General features: G+C 38.7%; 1 protein-coding gene across 1 annotated transcript; it reads left to right on the top strand.

Annotated features, from left to right (window-relative positions):
- The first annotated feature begins 1,576 nt into the window (after positions 1 to 1,576).
- On the top strand, positions 1,577 to 10,396 carry LOC143744260 (E3 ubiquitin-protein ligase TRIM35-like). Its single transcript, XM_077235650.1, has 6 exons — positions 1,577 to 2,207; positions 8,266 to 8,361; positions 8,476 to 8,706; positions 8,824 to 8,846; positions 8,928 to 9,046; positions 9,407 to 10,396. The coding sequence occupies exons 1-6, from the start codon at positions 1,812 to 1,814 to the stop codon at positions 9,949 to 9,951; spliced, it is 1,410 nt and encodes a 469-aa protein (XP_077091765.1). The 5' UTR covers positions 1,577 to 1,811; the 3' UTR covers positions 9,952 to 10,396.
- The last annotated feature ends 9,724 nt before the right edge of the window (positions 10,397 to 20,120 follow it).

The raw sequence follows: 20,120 nt of genomic DNA, 5'->3' as shown, positions 1-20,120 counted from the left end.
AGAAGACATTGTTTACTTGTACAACCATGTCATTAACTTACAAAACCAGTGAGCAATGCAGAGGTAACGTATTGTCTAATACAGCTGTTAAGGGAGTGATTGTGATTTAGACCATTCCAAACCTGCCAAAGCGTCACAATTTAACTGCACCAATAATCTGTAGCGTCACACCTCTACACAAATAACCTCATCTTTATTATAAACCAATAACTATGATAACAACCGTAAACATATTTCCGACAGGAAGCAGCGCCATTTTGCGCATGTGTACAACAAATCGAGTCACGTGCCGTAATTGGACATGTGCGAGGGTTCCGACGTCACACTTGGATGGGTGTGGCTTCTGACGTCACACTTGGATGTGGGCCGGGTTGGATATCCACCGCAGGATGCAGCGAGCTGTACTTGGGGATAATCGGCTATTTGCATTTGACCTGCCGCTTGACTCCAGAAGAGAGGGTGGTAAGATGCTCGGGATCTGTGATGATCATTTGTGTGTAATCCTGAGTTAATAATAAAGAATAATAAATATAAAGAAGCCTTAAACTCCAAAAATCTTTTGGAAACGGGGTGTTTTAACCACACAAACAGCTAATTTGAATGAAGCTCCCATTACAGTTGCTTTCATTGGTGTCGATATCTGCTAAATTAATCAGATCCAGTACTCGCCCCAAGTGTAAAGCCTAACGTGATTGGTTGTAGCGAGAACGTGCTACGATTGGTCAGCTCAATGTGGCCGTTATCTGATTGGCTTAGGTAAAGGGTGGGTGGACTCCACTTATTTGTGGATTTGTCTGCACATCGACGCTAGAAGTGTTTCAAAATCCACAAATGCATGAGGGGATTTACAAATGCACAGGAACCGATTCACAAATGCGTGAGAGGGTTTACAAATGCACAAAAAACGGTTCACAAATAAATGCCAGGCAGAGTTGTGTTTGTGGCATAAACAACATTTGTAAATATATTTTTTATTTGCAAATCTCATCCTATTTATTTGTGAGTTATATAATTCTTTGTGAAACTCTTTACATTTATTTGTGTATCTTAATCAATTTATTTGTGAATTTGATATTTTTTTGTTAATCTCTTTAAAATTATTTGTGGATCATAATCTATTTATTTGGAATAGTGCAACAATTCTACACCAATATAAAATAGCTACCATGATAGTGTTGTTTTTAAAAGTCAGTATCAGTTGCACACAATATTAAAAATTATGGATTTGAATGGATTCATACATTTAATAGAGAATAATAACTGCTGTCATCAAAGATTATGAAGCAATAACAACTAATAACTTAACTTATAATAACAACTCTTTTAGGTTAAAGTTTTAAAACTTTAACCTAAAATAAATTGTTATCATCAGTGTTTGGACGGCTCATAAGCATTCGGGAACCCCCTAAGGACCAGAACAAATAATTATATAATAATTATAAAATAATAATTATATTAAGCCTATTATGTTATTTTACTTTATGCTACAGATTTTGCTAGTTCATTGAGTCTAGACTATGGTTGAAAGCACAAATAAAATAAATATGAATATAGCCAGCCTGTCTTCAGAAACTCCACCCTACAAAACCTACAGGAAGTGACTAGCCTAGTCTTATTCCTACCTTTCATTTTTACTGAAAGCTAAAACGAGTCAGTGTTGTGAAAAACAGAGGACACATTATATTCGGATTTTGTGTATTTCTGAATGAACCTAGATTCAATTTTGATTGTAATGGTTATTTACTTTTCAAACCAAAGTTCAGAAAGTGAAAGTAAATTCTAGATCACTGGATCCTTTACAAGACGAGGAAATGGATTCAAAATCTGTGGAAGAGCTTTCTTGTCCTGTTTGCTGTGAAATCTTCAAGGTTCCTGTTTTTCTGTCCTGTAGTCACAGTATTTGTAAAGAGTGTCTACAACAGTTCTGGAAAACTAAGGAAACTCAGGAGTGTCCTGTTTGCAGGAGAAGATCCTCAAATGTTCATCCTCCAGTTAATCTTGTGTTAAAAAACTTGTGTGATTCATTGATAAAGGAGGGAACTGAGAAACGTTCATCAGGATCTGAGGAGATCTGCAGTTTACACAGTGAGAAACTCAAACTCTTCTGTCTGGAGGACAAACAGCCTGTGTGTTTAGTGTGCAGAGACTCAGAGAAACACACCAATCACACATTCAGACCCATCAGTGAAGTGCTTTCATCTTACAAGGTAAGACAAATATCTCTCATTTCATATGCTGAATACAGTCCTCCTAAACATAGAAACAGTTCCCTTTTGATTCGGTTCACTTCGACATTGCGTTTGCTAACGCAAAACCCTTCCTCCAAATACTACTGAAGCCTTATGAGTCTCTGCAACACTGGACAGCAGGGACGTGCACAGGGGGGTTGCTCAGGTTGCCCGGGCAACTGCCCATATGCCCTTCTCGACTCAAGTTGCCCTTCCGAGAAAAAAAAAAAAAAATCGTACAATGGCTGCAGAATTTCACATAGGCCTAGATACATTTTTTTATTTATTTTTTTTTAAAATCGCAAAGCCTCATTCACTTCCATTCGTGCACCGAACGTGAAAGTCAGTAAGGGAAGGGCAAACTGTTTACGTGGCTGCAGCGCTGCACGCGACCGGTGCGTAAGACCCCACAAATTACTTAAGGCCCCGCCTCCATCTCGTGTCATAGCGTGTCAATTAATGTGTACAACATCCATGACAAAATGAAGCGAAACTATCCTTCTGGTCACGAAAAGAGGAAGAAGAAAAAACCCATGAGAGTGAATTGCGGGAACAACAATCAGGTAAACTTGTGTTCTCTCCTCTCTAAGTTTGATGTCAGCAAAGTTTGATGTTTTTCGGTCTTGCTATCCTAGCTGGGCAGGCAGTGCATTTCTTGCATCACTTTGTGCCTGACAAAAGTGAGAGTAAAATAAAAAAAAATATTACGTTTGTTTTTGATAAACCACAAAGTGCAACGGTGTTTGTTTACTGCAGCTCGGAAAACATAACCGCGTCGCGTGTGTTATCGTGCGTTCATATGCGCGTGCACGAAATGAAACTCGCATTTTTCAAGCAGAAATATGTGGAGACCAGACATACTGTACAATACATGCACGTGAATGATGGCACTCCCAATCAAAGTCACATTTATAAAACAAGAAACTGATTATCTAGTCTCAGTGTAGTTAAAAACTCTAAACAACTGCACTAATTATGCAAGATAGAAAGCAATGTATTGACAATTTGACATTGATTGACTATTGGTTTATAGGCTATATTGAATTTAAAATGTTGATTAGCTGGACATACTGGTCAATATGGATGCACATCCCTCAGTAAATAATAACCATAAATCAAGAATTGCTTCAACATGCATAATAATAAATAAATAAAAATCATACTGATGCCGAAAATACCCAGGCTGTATGGAGAACCAAAGTTAATCCCAAAAGCCAAAGCTCAGGGTTATAATTTATTATTTTCTTCTTATTTATGTTTACGTTAATATTCACTTGTTATGTTAACATTCTATAGAAAATACTCTATTCAATAAATATTGTTTGTTTGAACCTCATTCTGTTCTATATTGTTGTACTTATTCTTTGACTGTTTTGTTTAAAGGAGGGAGGATTGTATTGGGAGCAATGAAGTGTCAGGTGTGATTGTGTGGCAATGGCAAATGGTTTACATAGCTCACGGCGTCACAGGTCAGGTAGAGGGCCCCTTTTGCTTAGGGCCCCAGGGGGAGTTCAGGATCGGCCCTGAGTTTAGCAGTCGATTCTGTTCCCTACCGGAATTCCTGTTCCCTTTACGCAATCATACTACAAATCATGCGTAGTTGCCCGTAGCCTACCATCAGAACTGAATACGAGCAAGAAGCACAACTGAATGTACAGGAAGCCCTTTTTTCAGGTCAGAGCAACTGCCCCTCATAATTCCTGTGCACGTCCCTGCTGGACAGATCTTTTTGTCGCTCCCCATTCTTCCGTCTCCTATTCTCTCGCCTCGTCTGTCCTAACCCCCAGGTGCTGCGGGGGGAGTAGAGCGCAGGCTTGAGGGAACCCTCTGTGAGGGGCTGCCGACTTTACTTCTGTTTTGTGTTTGTGTTATTGTTAAAGTGATTAAATGTTCACGGGTTCCCGCCTCCTTCTTCGCATAACAACATATGGACCCACGGAGGAGCTCACCCAGCTGGTGGAGGACCTCTTCGCATAACAACATACTTCATTGCAATGAGGAAATTACGTTGTCTTTCATTGCTCCCTTCACCAAGTATAAAGGAGGTGTCGGGAAGGAGACCCAAACTTGTGACCTCTGAGAAGGACTGTACTTAGGGTTGATACAAAATCCTCAATCTCCCCAGGTTGTCCGGTCAGAACAATAATGAAGACGACTTTTACACTCTCATGCCACTCTTTAATGAAACAGTTTTATATAGATGGGAGTTTTGTTCATGGTTTCTAAAACAAACAAAAAGGATGGACTCATGAATAATAATTATTCATACACAATTGTAACAATAAATGCAACTGAGGTATGAAAAGAAGATTTCTAAATCACTACAATGAATAGGCTATAATATAACAATAAACATGTCTCAAAAGTGCGAAATACTATACGACTGGTACATATACAAATGGCACATACAATACTGTCTTGAACTGCACATACATAAATGATTAAACCGCCTGGATGGCTGAAAACCACCAAAAAGAATAAACTATAACATTTGGCTGAGAAGGGGTTAAATCGCGCCACATCCGAAAAACATGCAGAGAGCGCATGCCGGTGTTGCGTGATCAAAGTTAAAGCCTACGATGCGCACATCCAAAATAAAACACGGTGAAATCGCTCTAAACACCATCAAAGAAGTGAAACTATCATGTAGTCTAAATTTGGTTTGGTTATTTAGCTCCAATAATGCATACATCGATAGGCAAAGTAAAATTTAAGCAATAGTACACATACTACATTAATCTAAGCAAGGAACAGACAACAATATTTACATAAACTCACATTCTCATGGACGCATGAAGCAGAACTGAAGAATAGAGATATTTCCCTCTAGATACAGGATCGGAGATGGAGCGAGTGTCTCCGATGAAAGTTACGTGCATAATGACAATAGTTAGGGATTACGCTAGTGGAGACTATCTGATTGGTGGAGAAACAAAGGGGGATTGCTGATTGGTCTAACTGTTGCTGGGCACGTGAAAAGTGGAAAGTGACAATACAGTAAACTAGATAACTTATTATAACACAAACACAAGATAAAGTCATAACCTTATTAACACCAAGTGTGTTCCAAATGGCCACATAATGGCACTTCTCCCTCCAAAGTTCCCACTTCACGGGTTCTGCCCTTCGAAGGGAGTAGGGCATAGGGAGGCTCACTTCCGTTTGGAATATAGAATTTGCCCCAAGACTACTCACCGAGATCTACACGCTGCATCGGGCAGCGCCTTCTCTTCCCCTGCTGTGTTTCGGTGAGTTTCAGACAAGGATGACCTCTTGCAATTGCCTCTCCTGTGCACAGCCAATTGAATATTCTGATGGGTCGTGTGTCTTGTGCCTGGGTCGTGCCCACGCAGAGGCGGTGTTTGGGGTGTCGGACTGCCACCACTGTGGAGATATGAGCCTCCGGACTCTCAGACTCTGTGTGGCCATCGTCCAACTCGCCCAACAAGCCCTGCCACGCTCTTCCTCTGCTGCCTCTTTCGAGCCAAGAAGGATAGCGCAGACTCAACGCCCACACGCCTCTCACACCCAACCCCAGGTTCCCTTCCGGTGTGCTTCATGACCGCTGATCTCCATAGTGATCATAGTGATGATGTCAAACTCCTACTCATCCTCTCCAAGGGGGTTGAAGAGCTCGGTTTAGAGTGGGCGTCCCCTGCCGAACTGACCAGAAACTGTCCGGACTAGTGGTTCCTCCAGTCGGACTGCAGCCGAAAGGACACCCTGCGGGTGCCCGACCCATTTTTCGCCGAGGTTAAACATCAAATATCAAAGTCATGGAATGCGCCGCCCACGAGTCAAGGGCACAAGTCGGGATCCTTCCTCTTGTCTTCTTTGGATGGCGCTGACCGAGTTGGGTATGTTGAACTGTGGACAAAGCCAGCACCAGTGCCCATCTTTGCCCTGCACAAACTTCGCTGGGAAAATACATTAATGCTATTTGTATGTTTTGGAGGGGGCATGAAAGGCCTGCCTGTGTCCAAGCAAAGACTGTCACACTGGATTGTCGTTGCAATCGCTTTAGCTTATGGCTCTTAAGTGCGTGGAATGTCCTATAGGGGTTAGAGCCCACTTCACAGGGGAATGGCTTCCTCATGGGCATGAGAAAATGGAATATCTATTAAGCACATTTACATGGCAGGAGGCTTGTCATCCCCCAACACTTTTCTGAGGTTTAATAGCTTAGATGTGTCATCTCTAGCCTCACATGTACAGTCTGGGCGAGCAGCGAACCCGCCTAACCAGGTGAAGACAGGTGACACAGATGATGATAACGAGGAACGGGCTGATAAGTGAGGGAGTGAGTACAGGTGTGGAGACAAGGAGGATTCTGGGGAGTGTAGTGCAGACTAAGACAGACAGGTGCAGACGAAGACTGTGACAGCTAAAGCCTAGTTCACACTACATGATTTTAAAACGTCGGGCTGAACTGTGCGGTTCACACTACATGACTTGCTCTCTGAGAAATCAGGAGTGTTCAAGTTGTTGAGCTGTTCACACCACACGACACAGCGTGATTGATCCGCAACAGGAGGTAACCCACTACACGAGTTGACAACAACTCTGTCACCCAATGATTCTATCTTGTCTACAAATCTATCTGTCTAATGTCTATCTTGGCGCGAAACGGCACGCGCCAATACACAGCAAAGAACAACACAACACGCGAATATGGACGTCAGACAGAAACTAGTGCTGCTGTTTGCAGAAACTGTTTGCGCGATGATTTGCTCTGAGAAAAAACGCAAAAAAAGAAAAAATAAGAGAGTATGGGGGAAAGAGTGGATCTGCATACGCGAAGAGCAGGTCTGTGCTACAGAGAGAGTTGGAGGTGAGTACAGCATGTTTATAGCCTATCGGAGATGTAGCTGCATGTTTATGTTTAGCTGATGGCAAAAATCACGTATTTACCCGGTGACTTCAACTCATGCGTTGCTGTGATTGGCTGTTGCTCATGACATCAGTGAGATTGAGTTGTGCGACAGCTCTGGATATCTAGCATGCTAGATATTTTTCTAGGCTCGGCGACGTGTCTGCGAGGCGTCTGCGAGGGTCTTTGATGCGTTGTTGGCTCTTTCATACTAACAGATTGGCAAGCGTTCATCGCTCGCTAATCCCCCGCGATTTGCACGCGATAACACCCTGACCTGTCGGCGAGCTCAACGATTTGCAAATCGGGCTTAAATCGGGCTCAAAATCATGTAGTGTGAACTAGGCTTAACACGATGAAACTTTATTTACTAGTATTTACTACTGCATTTACTAGTTGGCATATCAACACTATATAGAGAAAAAAATGCGCCAAAAGTAAAAAATCTTTGAAAGATATCACTGAATATTTAACCATAGCAAAAGTAAATGTCTTACTTTTTTTTTTTGGTAAAATTTGACAAATCTGATATTATTTTAATATATAATATGTTATTTAACAGTTAAGATAATTATTGAATGCTTCGCTAACTAGCAGAATAAACTAGCAAGGTTTAAATTCCAGTTGTGCTGGTGGGGCATGTTGTAACACCATTAGAAAAATTGTGAACTATGACACCAACATTAGAACTATGATATTCTATTCTATCCTTTTATGAATTTTATTGAGAAACCATGAGAAGAATGTGAATAATGACTGAGAGTCAATGTTCACAAGTTATTAATTATTATGTTTTGAACTAGCTGTATAGATGTGTTTTTCAGTGTGTTGGTTGTTAAACTAATATCTATATATATATATTTTTTTTTTTTATTATTAAAAAATGTCATTATTTTCTATGCAAAACTTAATAATTTTATTATATTGAGAAAATATTTTCGTTTGTCTTGTATAATTTTTTTTATTAGATCAGATAACATTTTATGCTGTCATATGGTCATGTTACAATGTGGGCCCTCACATGTTACGGGCATGTTGTCCCATTTCACTTCCATTCTTTCAGGATAAATCAATAAAAAAAGTATACACTGTATTAATGAAACAAAACCACAGTTGTACTAGACATGTGGGAAAATAATGTGGGAAAAATGTCATCTTAACCTGTAGGAGGAATTTAATACAGCACTGACGTCCTTACTAAACAAGCTCAAACATGGAGAAGAAGTGAAGAAAAAGTGTGATGAAACAATTGAACACATCACGGTGAGGATGAATAAAGAGTTAAATACTCAACATTCACACACAGAGTTTATTATTGACATTAGTGGAGTGTGTGTTCATACAGAGCTGACTGAAGTGAATGTGATTTGATTTCAGTCTCAAGCTGAGCACACAGAGCGTCAGATTAAAGAAGAGTTTGAGAAGCTTCATCAGTTTCTCAGAGACGAAGAAGAAGCTACAATCACTGCACTGAGGGAGGAAGAGGAGCAGACGAAGCAGAGGATGAAGGAGAAGCTGGAGGAGATGAACACACACATCTCAGCTCTTTCACACACAATCAGAGACATGGAGGAGATGATGAAAGACAATGACGTCTCGTTTCTAAAGGTGACAAATCAATCTGACTTCATTCTTTGTGCATAAAACAACTTGTATATAGAGACTCATTGACATTGAGAGTGTTTGATAAGATATTAAAATGTTTTTAAACTCTATATTTTCCAGAACTATAAAGTCAGGATGGAAAGGTAAGTGAGCTGCTCGTATCTCTTCTCTCAGTGGATCTAAACTCAAATTCACTGCAGTTCTGACTCCTGAATGTTCCTCAGAGTCCAGATCTCACAGCCGGATCCACGGATGAGTTCTGGAGCTTTGATTCATGTGTCGCGTTATCTGGGTAACCTGCCGTTCAGAGTCTGGAAGAAGATGCTGGAAACTGTCCAACACAGTGAGTCTCGCAGATCTGACACAGTGCAAAAGATAGTTCAGATATAAACACACACAACATCAACATTTGATAGACATATATTTAATAATTCCAAAGTTAATCTGAACTGTATTTCAGAAAATCATCAGATCATACAGCGAACTCATAATGAAAGTCTATTCCTCATGGTTTATGTTTATGTATAGGATATAATATTATTGAATACTGATATTAAACCTGAAGCCTCAATCCATTCTGACAGTAACTGAGAGACTATTGTTATGATTTATGATCTCTTTCAACAAAGTCTTTATGTGTTTTACATTTACATTTCTAATACATCATATTTCATCCTGTAATCTGATGTTATTGTCTTTGCAGCTCCATTGACTCTGGATCCAAACACAGCAGCTTCTTGGCTCACACTCTCTGCTGATCTGACCAGTGTGTCGTACAGTCGTGTAGGTAAAACACTTCCTGATAATCCTGAGAGGTTTGACTGGTATGCATGTGTCCTGGGATCTGAGGGCTTTAACTCAGGAACACACTGCTGGGATGTGGAGGTTGGAGACAATACAGAGTGGATTCTTGGAATAACCACAGCATCAAACCAAAGGAAGGGAAGTGTTTTCTTTGAGTCTAATGTCTGGCGTGTGCGGTACATAAACAGCAAATACAGCTCACAATCCCCAGAGCAACCCGTCACTGTCTTTACTGTTAAACAGAAGCTTCAGCGTGTGAGAGTTCAGCTGGACTATGACAGAAAAACAGTGTCATTCTCTGATCCTGTAACTAACACACATTTACTCACATTCAGGACATCCTTCACAGAAACTGTCTTTCCATTCTTATATAATCGCTGCACAACTTCTCCTCTGAAGATCTTACCAGTTAAACTGTTTATTACAGCAGAAAATCACAGTTAAATCTGCTTCTGCTTCTAGATTAATTCAGTTTTGAAAATTATGCTTTAATAATAACGCTGTAATAAAAGGGTCTCGTTCATCAATCACACTTAAATGTAAAATTTAGAGCTAACTTAACACTTCTGTGTCCTTAAGGACTTTTTCCTCTCTATTTTTTTTTTTTTTTTTGGATAATGTTTCTTTTGTTAATGGCAACTTCATCAATTTTACATATTTTTATTGGAATTTTGGGTACTGGGTACACAAAATAGTTACTCAAGTTTGGACCTTAAGGGCAAAAATGTCCCCATTGAAACGGCCAATTTCTCTTTATCCCAGAGCAATTTAACTATTAAATGATTCAGTCTTTGTTAAGGCTTTAAGGCTTTTTTTCCTGTTTTCTGATTATGCATATTAGAGTCAATTAGATAAATTATTGTGTAATAAATGTATGTACTAAAAAAAATGTGTATTTGATCGAGAAAATTTCTACTGTACTGTAAATCATTACAGTAATTAGTAATTATTATTAAAGTAATTATTATTATTATAAATTTAATACTTAAGTTAAACAAGTCTTACAATAATTAAACTATGTTTAAATTGACGTTTACAACATGTAAGAAAAGATAAAGTGTCGACACATTTTAGTAATCTTCTTGCCAGTGAAATCCTCATATATTCATATATATATTATCATATAACTCGAGCTCTGAAACATGAATGCACTGTGAGGCCAGCAGCTGTTTATATATTCATGCATAATGATTGACAGAATAACAAGACAAACTAAATACTTCAGTTTACTTTACTTTAACCAACCGTTATTTAAAACTGGTTGAAAATGTTTGAAAATTTGTATATTTTATTGTTTATACTTATATATATATATATATATATATATATATATATATATATATATATATATATATATAAATATATAAAGCACCACACAAGATGCAAAATGATTGAATTCAATGGATTATGTGTACAACTACTGTGACAAATATACAGTAAGTCATAATACCATAAATAGGACAAAATGACCATTGATGATGTAACAGGACCCGTTCTCAGCACCAGTGACTGCAGTGCATGCTGGGATTCGGGGGAAAAAAAACACTTCCCTGGTTATAATGATACGCTTCTCATATCAAGAGTCAACTGTAGGATTTTCTCTGAAATATACTCTAGCCCTGAGTCAAAAGTACATTGATAAGGAACTTGATATGAGGACATTTAAATATTAACAGTGTTGTTGTCAAACCCATGATTCAACACTCAGTCTAATTATTAATCAGTGTTGTTCAACTCCTGAAGAACTAACTTTCTGCAGAGTTCAGCTCACACACACATTCCTGTAGTTTACATCCCTGAACATCTACGTGACGTGTGTTTGATTAGCATGAGGAGCTAAAGTGTGTGTGTGTGTGTGTGTGTGTGTGTGTGTGTGTGTGTGTGTGTGTGTGTGTGTGTGTCTGTGTGTGTGTGTGTGTGTGTGTGTGTGTCACACTGGGAACAACTTCTGCATGATGCTCAAACCTCTTCAGCTCTTATGAAGAAAGTGGGCGAGTTTTTCTAGTGTGAACAGTTGTCAATACTTGCTTCTGCTTCTAGATTAATTCAGTTTTGCAAATTATGCTTTAATAACAACACTGTAATAAAAAGGTCTCATTGATCAATCTTAAATGTTAAATTTAGAGCTAACTTTGCACTTGTACGTCCTTAAGGATTGTGTCTGTTTTTTATTTTAAATAATTTTTCCTGTGTTAATGCAATTTCATCCATTTTGGCACAAGTGTGTATTTTTAATGGAAATTTCTTATTTCACCCTCCTCTTTTTCTTTCATGACTCAATGTTACACTAGTAACACTAAATATTTTATTAAATATTAAATATATATTATTTTATTAAATACTAAATATTTTTATCCCAGTGCCATTTAACAAACAAACATTTGACATTTTTATTCTGTTGGTAAAGATATAAAATTTAATTTTGGACTTTTTCACAAGATGGCTCCATTTCCTCAGGTTTGGCCTGTAAAGCAAATACTCACTTTATTCCTGTTTTCTTCAAACAAAACAAACAAAATCTCACTCAAAGCTCTTTTTTATTTTTGTTTAAAACACAACTTGTTTAGATTCATGGACTGCATTTAGATTGTTTTATTTTGTAGCAGTTTTTGAGTTTAACATGTTTTATTAAATATACATTTTATATAAAAACATTTTTATAAATAATTTTCATAAATTAAACCTCTAATTTTTTCTTTTTTCACTTTTGTAAACTTTTTCAACAATAATCTTCCAAGAGTCTTCTTCTTCTTGAGGATCTTCAGAATTAAATCTGTGGTCCGAAGCTTCAAGTGTTTTATGACAGTTCATTTTTTGACACGTACATTTTTGTCCTTTAAAGACTCAGAGTAACTTTATAAATTGACGCATAAGGTTTAAAAATTGGATTTCTGTATTTAAAAAATACACATATATATATATATATATATTATAAATTTGATAATTAAGTAACCATTAAATAAGTCATAAAATAATGAAAGTATGTTTAAATCCACGTTTACAATGCAAGACAACATAAAGTGTTGACACATTTTAGTAATAGACCCTTTTCAGATTTCTGGGTTTCTCAGAAGCAGAAGTCGTCATATTTGGGTAAACTTCTATAGCGGTGAATATAGAGACTACATTAAATATATTTGTGTTTGTGCTCAAATGGCAAAAGAAAAACAACTTTATAAAAAAGGGAAAAATAGAGAGGGATTGATAACAGAAGAGAGAAAGATGTCAGTTTATCCGTCACTCCCACAGTCACTGTATTAGAAACACAGCAAGGTAATATAATACAATGTATAGTGTTCTAAATGTACATACTTTTTTTTTTTAAATGGAAATATAAAAAACTTTGCCGGATTTATGATGCTGATGACCGTTAAAACAGTTTATCTATTTATAATTTATTTATTTGACAGGAATCACTGTGAAAAGGGTCCTCCTTCTTGCCAGTAAAATCCTCATTTGTTCATATGTATATTATCCTATTTCTTGAGCTCTAAAAATTATGAATTCACTGTGTGGCAAGCAGCTGTTTATATATTCCTGCAAAATGATTGACAGAATAACAAAACTAGATGCTTTCAAACCGTTATTAGAACATTTTTAAATGTTTAAAATTTGTCATATTTTTAATTTAAGGATTAAATTGGTTACAGTGTGACAGATTTTCATCATTCAAAAATGGGATGCACAAAATTGTCTTATGTAACAGGCGTTGAAAAATATATATACCAACGTTATGAAACATTATAAAAAAGCACCAGATGCAAAATGATGCACTTCAATGGATAATAAAGGGGTCCTTGATTATGATTTCACTTTTCTAACTTTAGTTAGTGTGTAATGTTGCTGTTTGAGCATAAACAACATCTGTAATGTTACGACGCTCAAAGTTCAATGCAAATGGAGAAATTTCCTTTTACAGAAATCACTTTATAAGGACAAACGGCTGTCACACTGTTGTCTTTTTAGAGCCGCTTTACAGCAGAATTGATTTCGGTTTGCACTCAAGGGGAAGCCGAGCTTTCCTTGCAGTCTTAAAAAAAAAACGACTCCCATCTTGTGACCTGATTATTGGTTCATTTGTCCCACCTGTCCTCCCTCGTTACCTGCCTTGTTTGTTCCCTATTTATTATCCATGTGTTTGCAGTCTTGTGCTGGTGGCGGTAGTGCACATTAAAAAGTTGTTTGCCAACCACCATAAAAAAATAAAATAAATAATAAATAAAAAAAATAATAATCATCATCATCATCAGATGATCATGAATTTTGTAGAATGTTCGTGTTTTGTTTTATTGTATTATTAAAATAAAGCCCATCGACTCTGCACCTTAGGCTATGTTTACACGGAAACGATCTGAAGAGAAAACGCAAAAGTGGCGTTGCGTTATCACTTTTTATTCAGCGTTTAGACGAGCGTTATCGGGGGGAAATCCACGTGCATATGATGACGCAAAAGTGTGTGAAATTCGATGTAGTATGCACTCCAGGCGGCTAGGTGGCAATGTGAAGCACTGCCACACAACAACACCAATATCTGAGAATATTTTGTACCACTGCTGAAAAGACTCTAGTACGTTTATCAGAGCTGCTATGGCAACTTGAAGGTCCGACGTATGGAAATAATCCGACATATTGGGGTTATTTTCCTGTAATGGCACATGCCTGTGACGTAAACGCGTACGCGACGAGAGCCACAGTGAGCAGATTTGCGTTTTTACTGTTTAGATGGGAACGCGACGGTGGATCGTTTTTAAGATTTCCACTCTGGAGGGTGGTTTCACTTTTTTGCGTTTTTAAGCCTCCAAAACGCCGTCGCCGTGTAAACGAAAGGCACATCCGATAAAATATTTTTACGTTTTCACCCAGAATCGTTCTCGTGTAAACAGGGCCTAAGTCCTCGCTCCTTTCTCAATACCCACACTTGACAGTCGAGTAAAGAAAAAAAAAAAGAGCTGCCCCTCTTTTGAAAGACCAGCAGCCGCCACTGGTTTACATGGACCCTTATAATCGGATTGACGGCTCAATCGGACTAAAAAAACTTCATGTAAACACCTTAATCAAACAGATTGAGCTCGATCCGATTGGAAATTCGATCGGATTGAAAGGGGTGGTTTATTCCTTTTGTAATCCGATCGAGAGAACAGGTAAACACTTGATCGGATCGAAAACCGAAACTGAAAGGACTGCACATATGCAATGACCTTGAAATAGCTTAATGACGTATGGAACGAGCTGTTCTTCCTGTTGAATAAAGTGTCAAATAAATGACAAGAGTGTCCCGTTATTCTAAAATTCTCCTTTCACTCAGCGTCTGTGAAGTGGAGCAGGACCACGGCCCACCAGTCCTTGTTTCAGACTCCCATCCACAGAAGGTTTTGGGTGCGGGGTTTTCCTACGTGATAAATATAAGCAGCACGGCACAACGGTTCATATGCTCATTGTCTCCACATCATGACCAGAGACAGATAAATATTAAGTCTGCTGTTTAAAACAAATAAAGAACCAATAGAGGAGAATAGTTATGCGCGAACAGCGGCAGTATTCGTCTAGTGTGCGCATGTAAAAAATCAATTCCTATTTTGAAGCTTGTGACATATAAACGCGCACATCAACCCGATTACTTTATTTATCGTTCATGTAAACACCGTGTTTCGATTCATCAATCGAATTGATTTCATTCCGATTGAACCAGAAGGTGTCCATGTAAACGTAGCTATTTATCATCATTTTCCTGTTTATCACTGTAAAGCTGCTTTGAAACAATCTGTATTTTATAAAGCACTGTATAAATAAAGTCGCAATGAAAAGGAAATAGTGACAGATCTTTTCTTACATATTGTGACGTACATCCAAGTGTATCAGATGATCAGAAATGTAGGGCAGGTTCATCAGTTGTTGACTGGATGTTGAGATGTGGATGAGCACTCAAAAATGAATCTGAGCTTACAGTCGATTGTAGAGTCATTGCGTAGCTTTTTACTTAAAAAAAAATCTTTAAGATAGAGTTTTCATTTGTACATTTATGAGCCAACCATAATGTAATAAATAGAAAGAATGACACCTTAATGTCCACCACGGTTGCCTCTATCAGCCTGTAGGCTCAATTGTGTGCGGAGGAGTCGGGTTTGGCGGGAAAATTCACAAAATGTGACGTCATGCACGTTCTCGTCTACTTGGGCTTACATCCGGCCATTAGTAAGCAGCGGCAAATTCGGCAATCGCTAGCAGTAACGTGAATGAAATGGACTCTGCGGACGTAAAGAAGCGACCAGCTTCCAGTACAATCCAGAAACCCATGGCAACTCCTCGTAAGTTTAAAAAAAAAAGCCTCATTTAGTGCGGCCAAGATAGAGAGTGACCGGCGTCGGGCAAAGACAAGAGTCAACATTGGAGCGGCTTTTGATTCTTGGATTCTTGGAGGGAGCTCCGGTCAGCGCTGGGTATAAAAACAGACCCCGAGCTGGCTTTCTTTTTACTGCAAAGATAAGACATAGTTACAGGCCATTTTGCAATATATTATTTTATTGTTTTTGTGGTGTAATTGGCTCTATTTTCCAGGGACAGCAGTTGAAAAGTATTGACACATTTCACATAAATCTTCGTCAGTGCATTGTCCCTGTCAAAATATCTACTAAATAAATCAGCACTACATGTAGTTTAGCGATTCGCTATTCGAGTAAAACAGTTCAAGATTCTTGAGTGTGATATAAAATGCTGATATATAAGTTAGATAATTAGACACAAATTAGTTGATGACGATGACGTTGATGTCGACTCGTGCGTTATTTTGAGTTGTAGTTCAAAATAAGAAAGATGCGAGCGAAGCCATTCGGTCGTTGTGGCAACGCTGCCGAATATCAAGAAGTTAAAGCCGGAGCAAGAACAATCTTTGCTTAGTTTTGTGTTTATGGCCATCCTCCCACGGGGTTCGGGAAAAGACATATGTCACGACCAAACGTCAGCGATTGGTTATGGCAGAGAGAGTGACTCTGGGCAGATCCAATAGTTTTAGACTTCAATAGAATACCCGCCTACAAGGAAGTTAACGCTTGTCAATGGAGCGGTGCCAGACTCTCTGTACAAATGAAATGTACGAGAGTCTGGTAGAACCAGGCTAAGGCAGTGCCTCACCAAAGGCAATTTTGACATTACATTTATTAATTCCAAGAGCTTTATTAATTCACCACATTATTAATTGCATTTATTTTATTCCAAATATTAATTTTTGAAACAAATATTTTCAGGAATACACATATAATATACTCCTTTTGCCATTGTTTGCTCCTAAAAATCATTGTTTCATGCAGAAAATTCAAGACCATGGCCATTGAGGCAGAGGTTAGCAGTGCCTCTTTGGTCCATAGAACGTAGTTTATGTAGATTTGCGCATGCGCAGTCAGTTCTCGTGCTGTCTTGAATTATCAACATTGAGGCAGAGACCGAGCTTGCTTCATGTCACGTGATCCACTCGCTCTCACTCACTCCGCGCTTCCCGCTACTTAGCATCTAGCGGCGCCTAGCGTTGGAAGCGTCCTATGAAGAAAAAAGACCTGTGGTTGCTGACGGGAAAGTCCATGCGTCTATCCCTCTGGTCAATTACTTTGTTGTAAAAGTCCTCTTCGTTGGGTGTATTTTTCAATTTCATGAGTCTCTCCTTTTCAATGGAAATAAGAGCCAAGGAGGAAAGTCTGTTCTGCTCCATTCACGTCAGAGGCGCCCGCACCATTGGATGTGCAGTTGCCGCAGCACAGCCTATGAGCGAGCCATACGCGTACTGTGCTTACGTTAGCTGTGCAGCTGCAAATGCGTTTTACATATAGGCTTCAGTAAATCGATGAAAAGGAGTTTCGGCTACAAATAAAAGTCAGCACCCCCTTTAAAACGTAAATTATTCATTTATTTATTATTTTTCAAACCTTTATATTGGCTTGTGTGTGTTGTCTGATGGTGGGATAGGCCTGCTGTGCGCTGACACCAAAATGTTCTCTCTTCCATACCCTGGTGCGCCGTCACCTCTGCCACATTTGTACTGTAGGTCTATCTGTGCGATTATGGTGCATTTCGTAAGGGTTAAAATGCTTTTGTAGTTCTCTTTTTTTAATCCTGGTGCGCCGTCGCCACTCGCCAGACGCGTGTCGCGTGTCGGTGTGTGCGCCTAGCGCAGTTTGTAGGAGCGAATAAGCTGTTTTGTACTTTAAAGCTGTACTGCTGACACAATGTTTTCTGACTGTAGCCTATTCGAATCATGGTGTGCCATCACCAGAGTGACCAGACCAATAGTGTGTGTGTGTGTGGCTGTCTGTGCGTGTTTGCGCATTTTGAAGGAGTGACGAGGCTACTTGTCGGTTCGCTGACAACGCACCGCCTCCCTCTCTTACTGTGTCCCGCACAAAACATTTGTTTGTTGTGTAAGTCATAAGATAGATGTGTCCATTAATATGTGCGTGTGGTCCATGAGCGTGCACAACGCTGGTTGCAGTTTCGCTTTTTGCCAGAGGGGGCATAGTTCTGCAAAAACTCAGAGACTTGCGCTATGCACCTTTAAGGAGAATAAATGTTTGGATTAAATAAAAGGATGAAAAAGAAAGTGTACATGGATAAACCGTTCACAATAAGATCTGCACTTTTTCAAAATAAATTTAATTTAATTTAATTCCAAATGCTTGGAAATTTCACTTTCATTTTCAACTTTTATTTGCATTGGTAACAATAATATTGTGTCAATTTGATTTTACAGAAATAAAAGTAAAATACAGTAGTTAATCAACTTGAAATAAATCAACCAATGAAGAGAAACTCATTAACCATCTGATATGACCATCAATAAAATAGATGTGAAATAGTTTTGAGAAATCACACCAGTCACTACGCAGACAAGTTAGCCTACCGTTTTTAGGTGATATGCCATGTTTGTTGTCGAGCTGTGATATGCAAACTGTTGCTAGCAAACTTTGCATTCGACCTTTTTTCGTTATCTATTTATTTTCGTAAAATGCTGCCACACTGCTGATGTCTTGACATGGTAGAGGAGGACTGACTGTAAATTAAACGCTCACAATAAAATTAATATTCAGCAAACCACCAGACCAATGTCTTCTAGTACTTTCTTCAATATGTCTCCAGTTGACAGAGGTGTCAATTCCAGGGGTCAGGAAGTAAAAGTCCTGCCATATGTTTATTCCACCCATTAACTCAGCCAGCTGATTTCACTAATTAGTTCTATCTCTTGGCTGAAAAACTGTGCTAATTAGCAAATCCAGGTGATTGGAACAAAATACTGAGGAGGAATTTTACTTTCTGGACCTGGACTTGACACCTCTGCCAGTAGATTGGGCTAATCCAAAAAAAGTGAAAACAAGGGGGGTATTCTGAAGACAGGCTGTTACCTGTGAAACAGGGGTGCTCTGAAAACACCCCCATTAGCAATTAGTGCTTTCCACCTGATGAAATTAACACGGCAAAAAATATACCAATCAGAATTTTGGTTGATCCAAAACGTATCGACCAATAAATTGACGAGTCGAATGGGAGATTACAGCCCTATGAAAAACCATAGACTGTAAAAAAAAAAAAACAGCAGGTTGCGAGGCCCCCTAGTGATGCAAGGCCCTGTGCGGTTGCACAGTCCACACAGTCCTTGCGACGGATCTGTACATGTTACTTGCGGTAAATAAAGAAAACAAGATGTTTCAACAATAAAAAACTGTTCAAGGAAAACATCTTGGAGCGCTGCTTGCCGGAGGTACTTTTGTTAAGTAATAGAAGGTGCTCATTGTTGGGTTTCAAACTTGTAGGCTATTTATAGAAAAAAAAAGATCCAAGGCACTTATTTCGGTTTAAAAAAGTTAAAAAGCCTTTATTCAAACAATGGAACTGTTTAGAAACATTAAAGGGTTAGTTCACCCAAAAATGAAAATTAAGTCATTAATTACTCACCCCCATGTTGTACCAACCCCGTAAGACCTTCGTTCATCTTCGGAACACAAATGAAGATATTTTTGATTAAATCTGAGAGGTGGATCACTGCTACATAGGCTGCCTGAGGGAATGAAACTTGACGGCCCAGAAAGTCATTAAAGAAAATGTTTAAATATGGCATGTGCCTACAGTGGCTCAACAATAAGTTTATCAAGCGACGAGAATACTTTTTTTCCGAAAAAAACAACATAAATAACGACTTTATTTGACTATTCCTTTTCTTCCTTGTGGGCCTGAGACGAGAGTTCAAGAGATTTCCACGACGCATGCGCGAGAACGGAACAAGAAGTATTAGAAGAAGAACGTCCTCTTCTCAGTTCTCGCGCATGCGTCGTGGAAATCTCTTGAACTCTCGTCTCAGGCCCACAAGGAAGAAAAGGAATAGTCGAATAAAGTCGTTTTTTTTTTTTTCCCCCGCACAAAAAGTATTCTCGTCGCTTGATAAACTTATAGTTGAGCCACTGTAGTCACATGGAATATTTAAACATTTTCTTCAATGACTTTCTGGGCCGTCAAGTTTCATTCCCTTAGGCAGCCTATGTAGCAGTGATCCACCTCTCAGATTTAATCAAGAATATCTTCATTTGTGTTCCGAAGATGAACGAAGGTCTTACGGGGTTGGTACAGCATGGGGGTGA

This window comes from Siphateles boraxobius, unplaced genomic scaffold (genome assembly GCF_051911475.1).
Source record: "Siphateles boraxobius isolate OS27281-9 unplaced genomic scaffold, OSU_SipBor_1 2, whole genome shotgun sequence".
Taxonomy (NCBI): Eukaryota; Metazoa; Chordata; class Actinopteri; order Cypriniformes; family Leuciscidae; genus Siphateles; species Siphateles boraxobius.
This window is presented reverse-complemented; position numbering and strand designations above follow the sequence as displayed.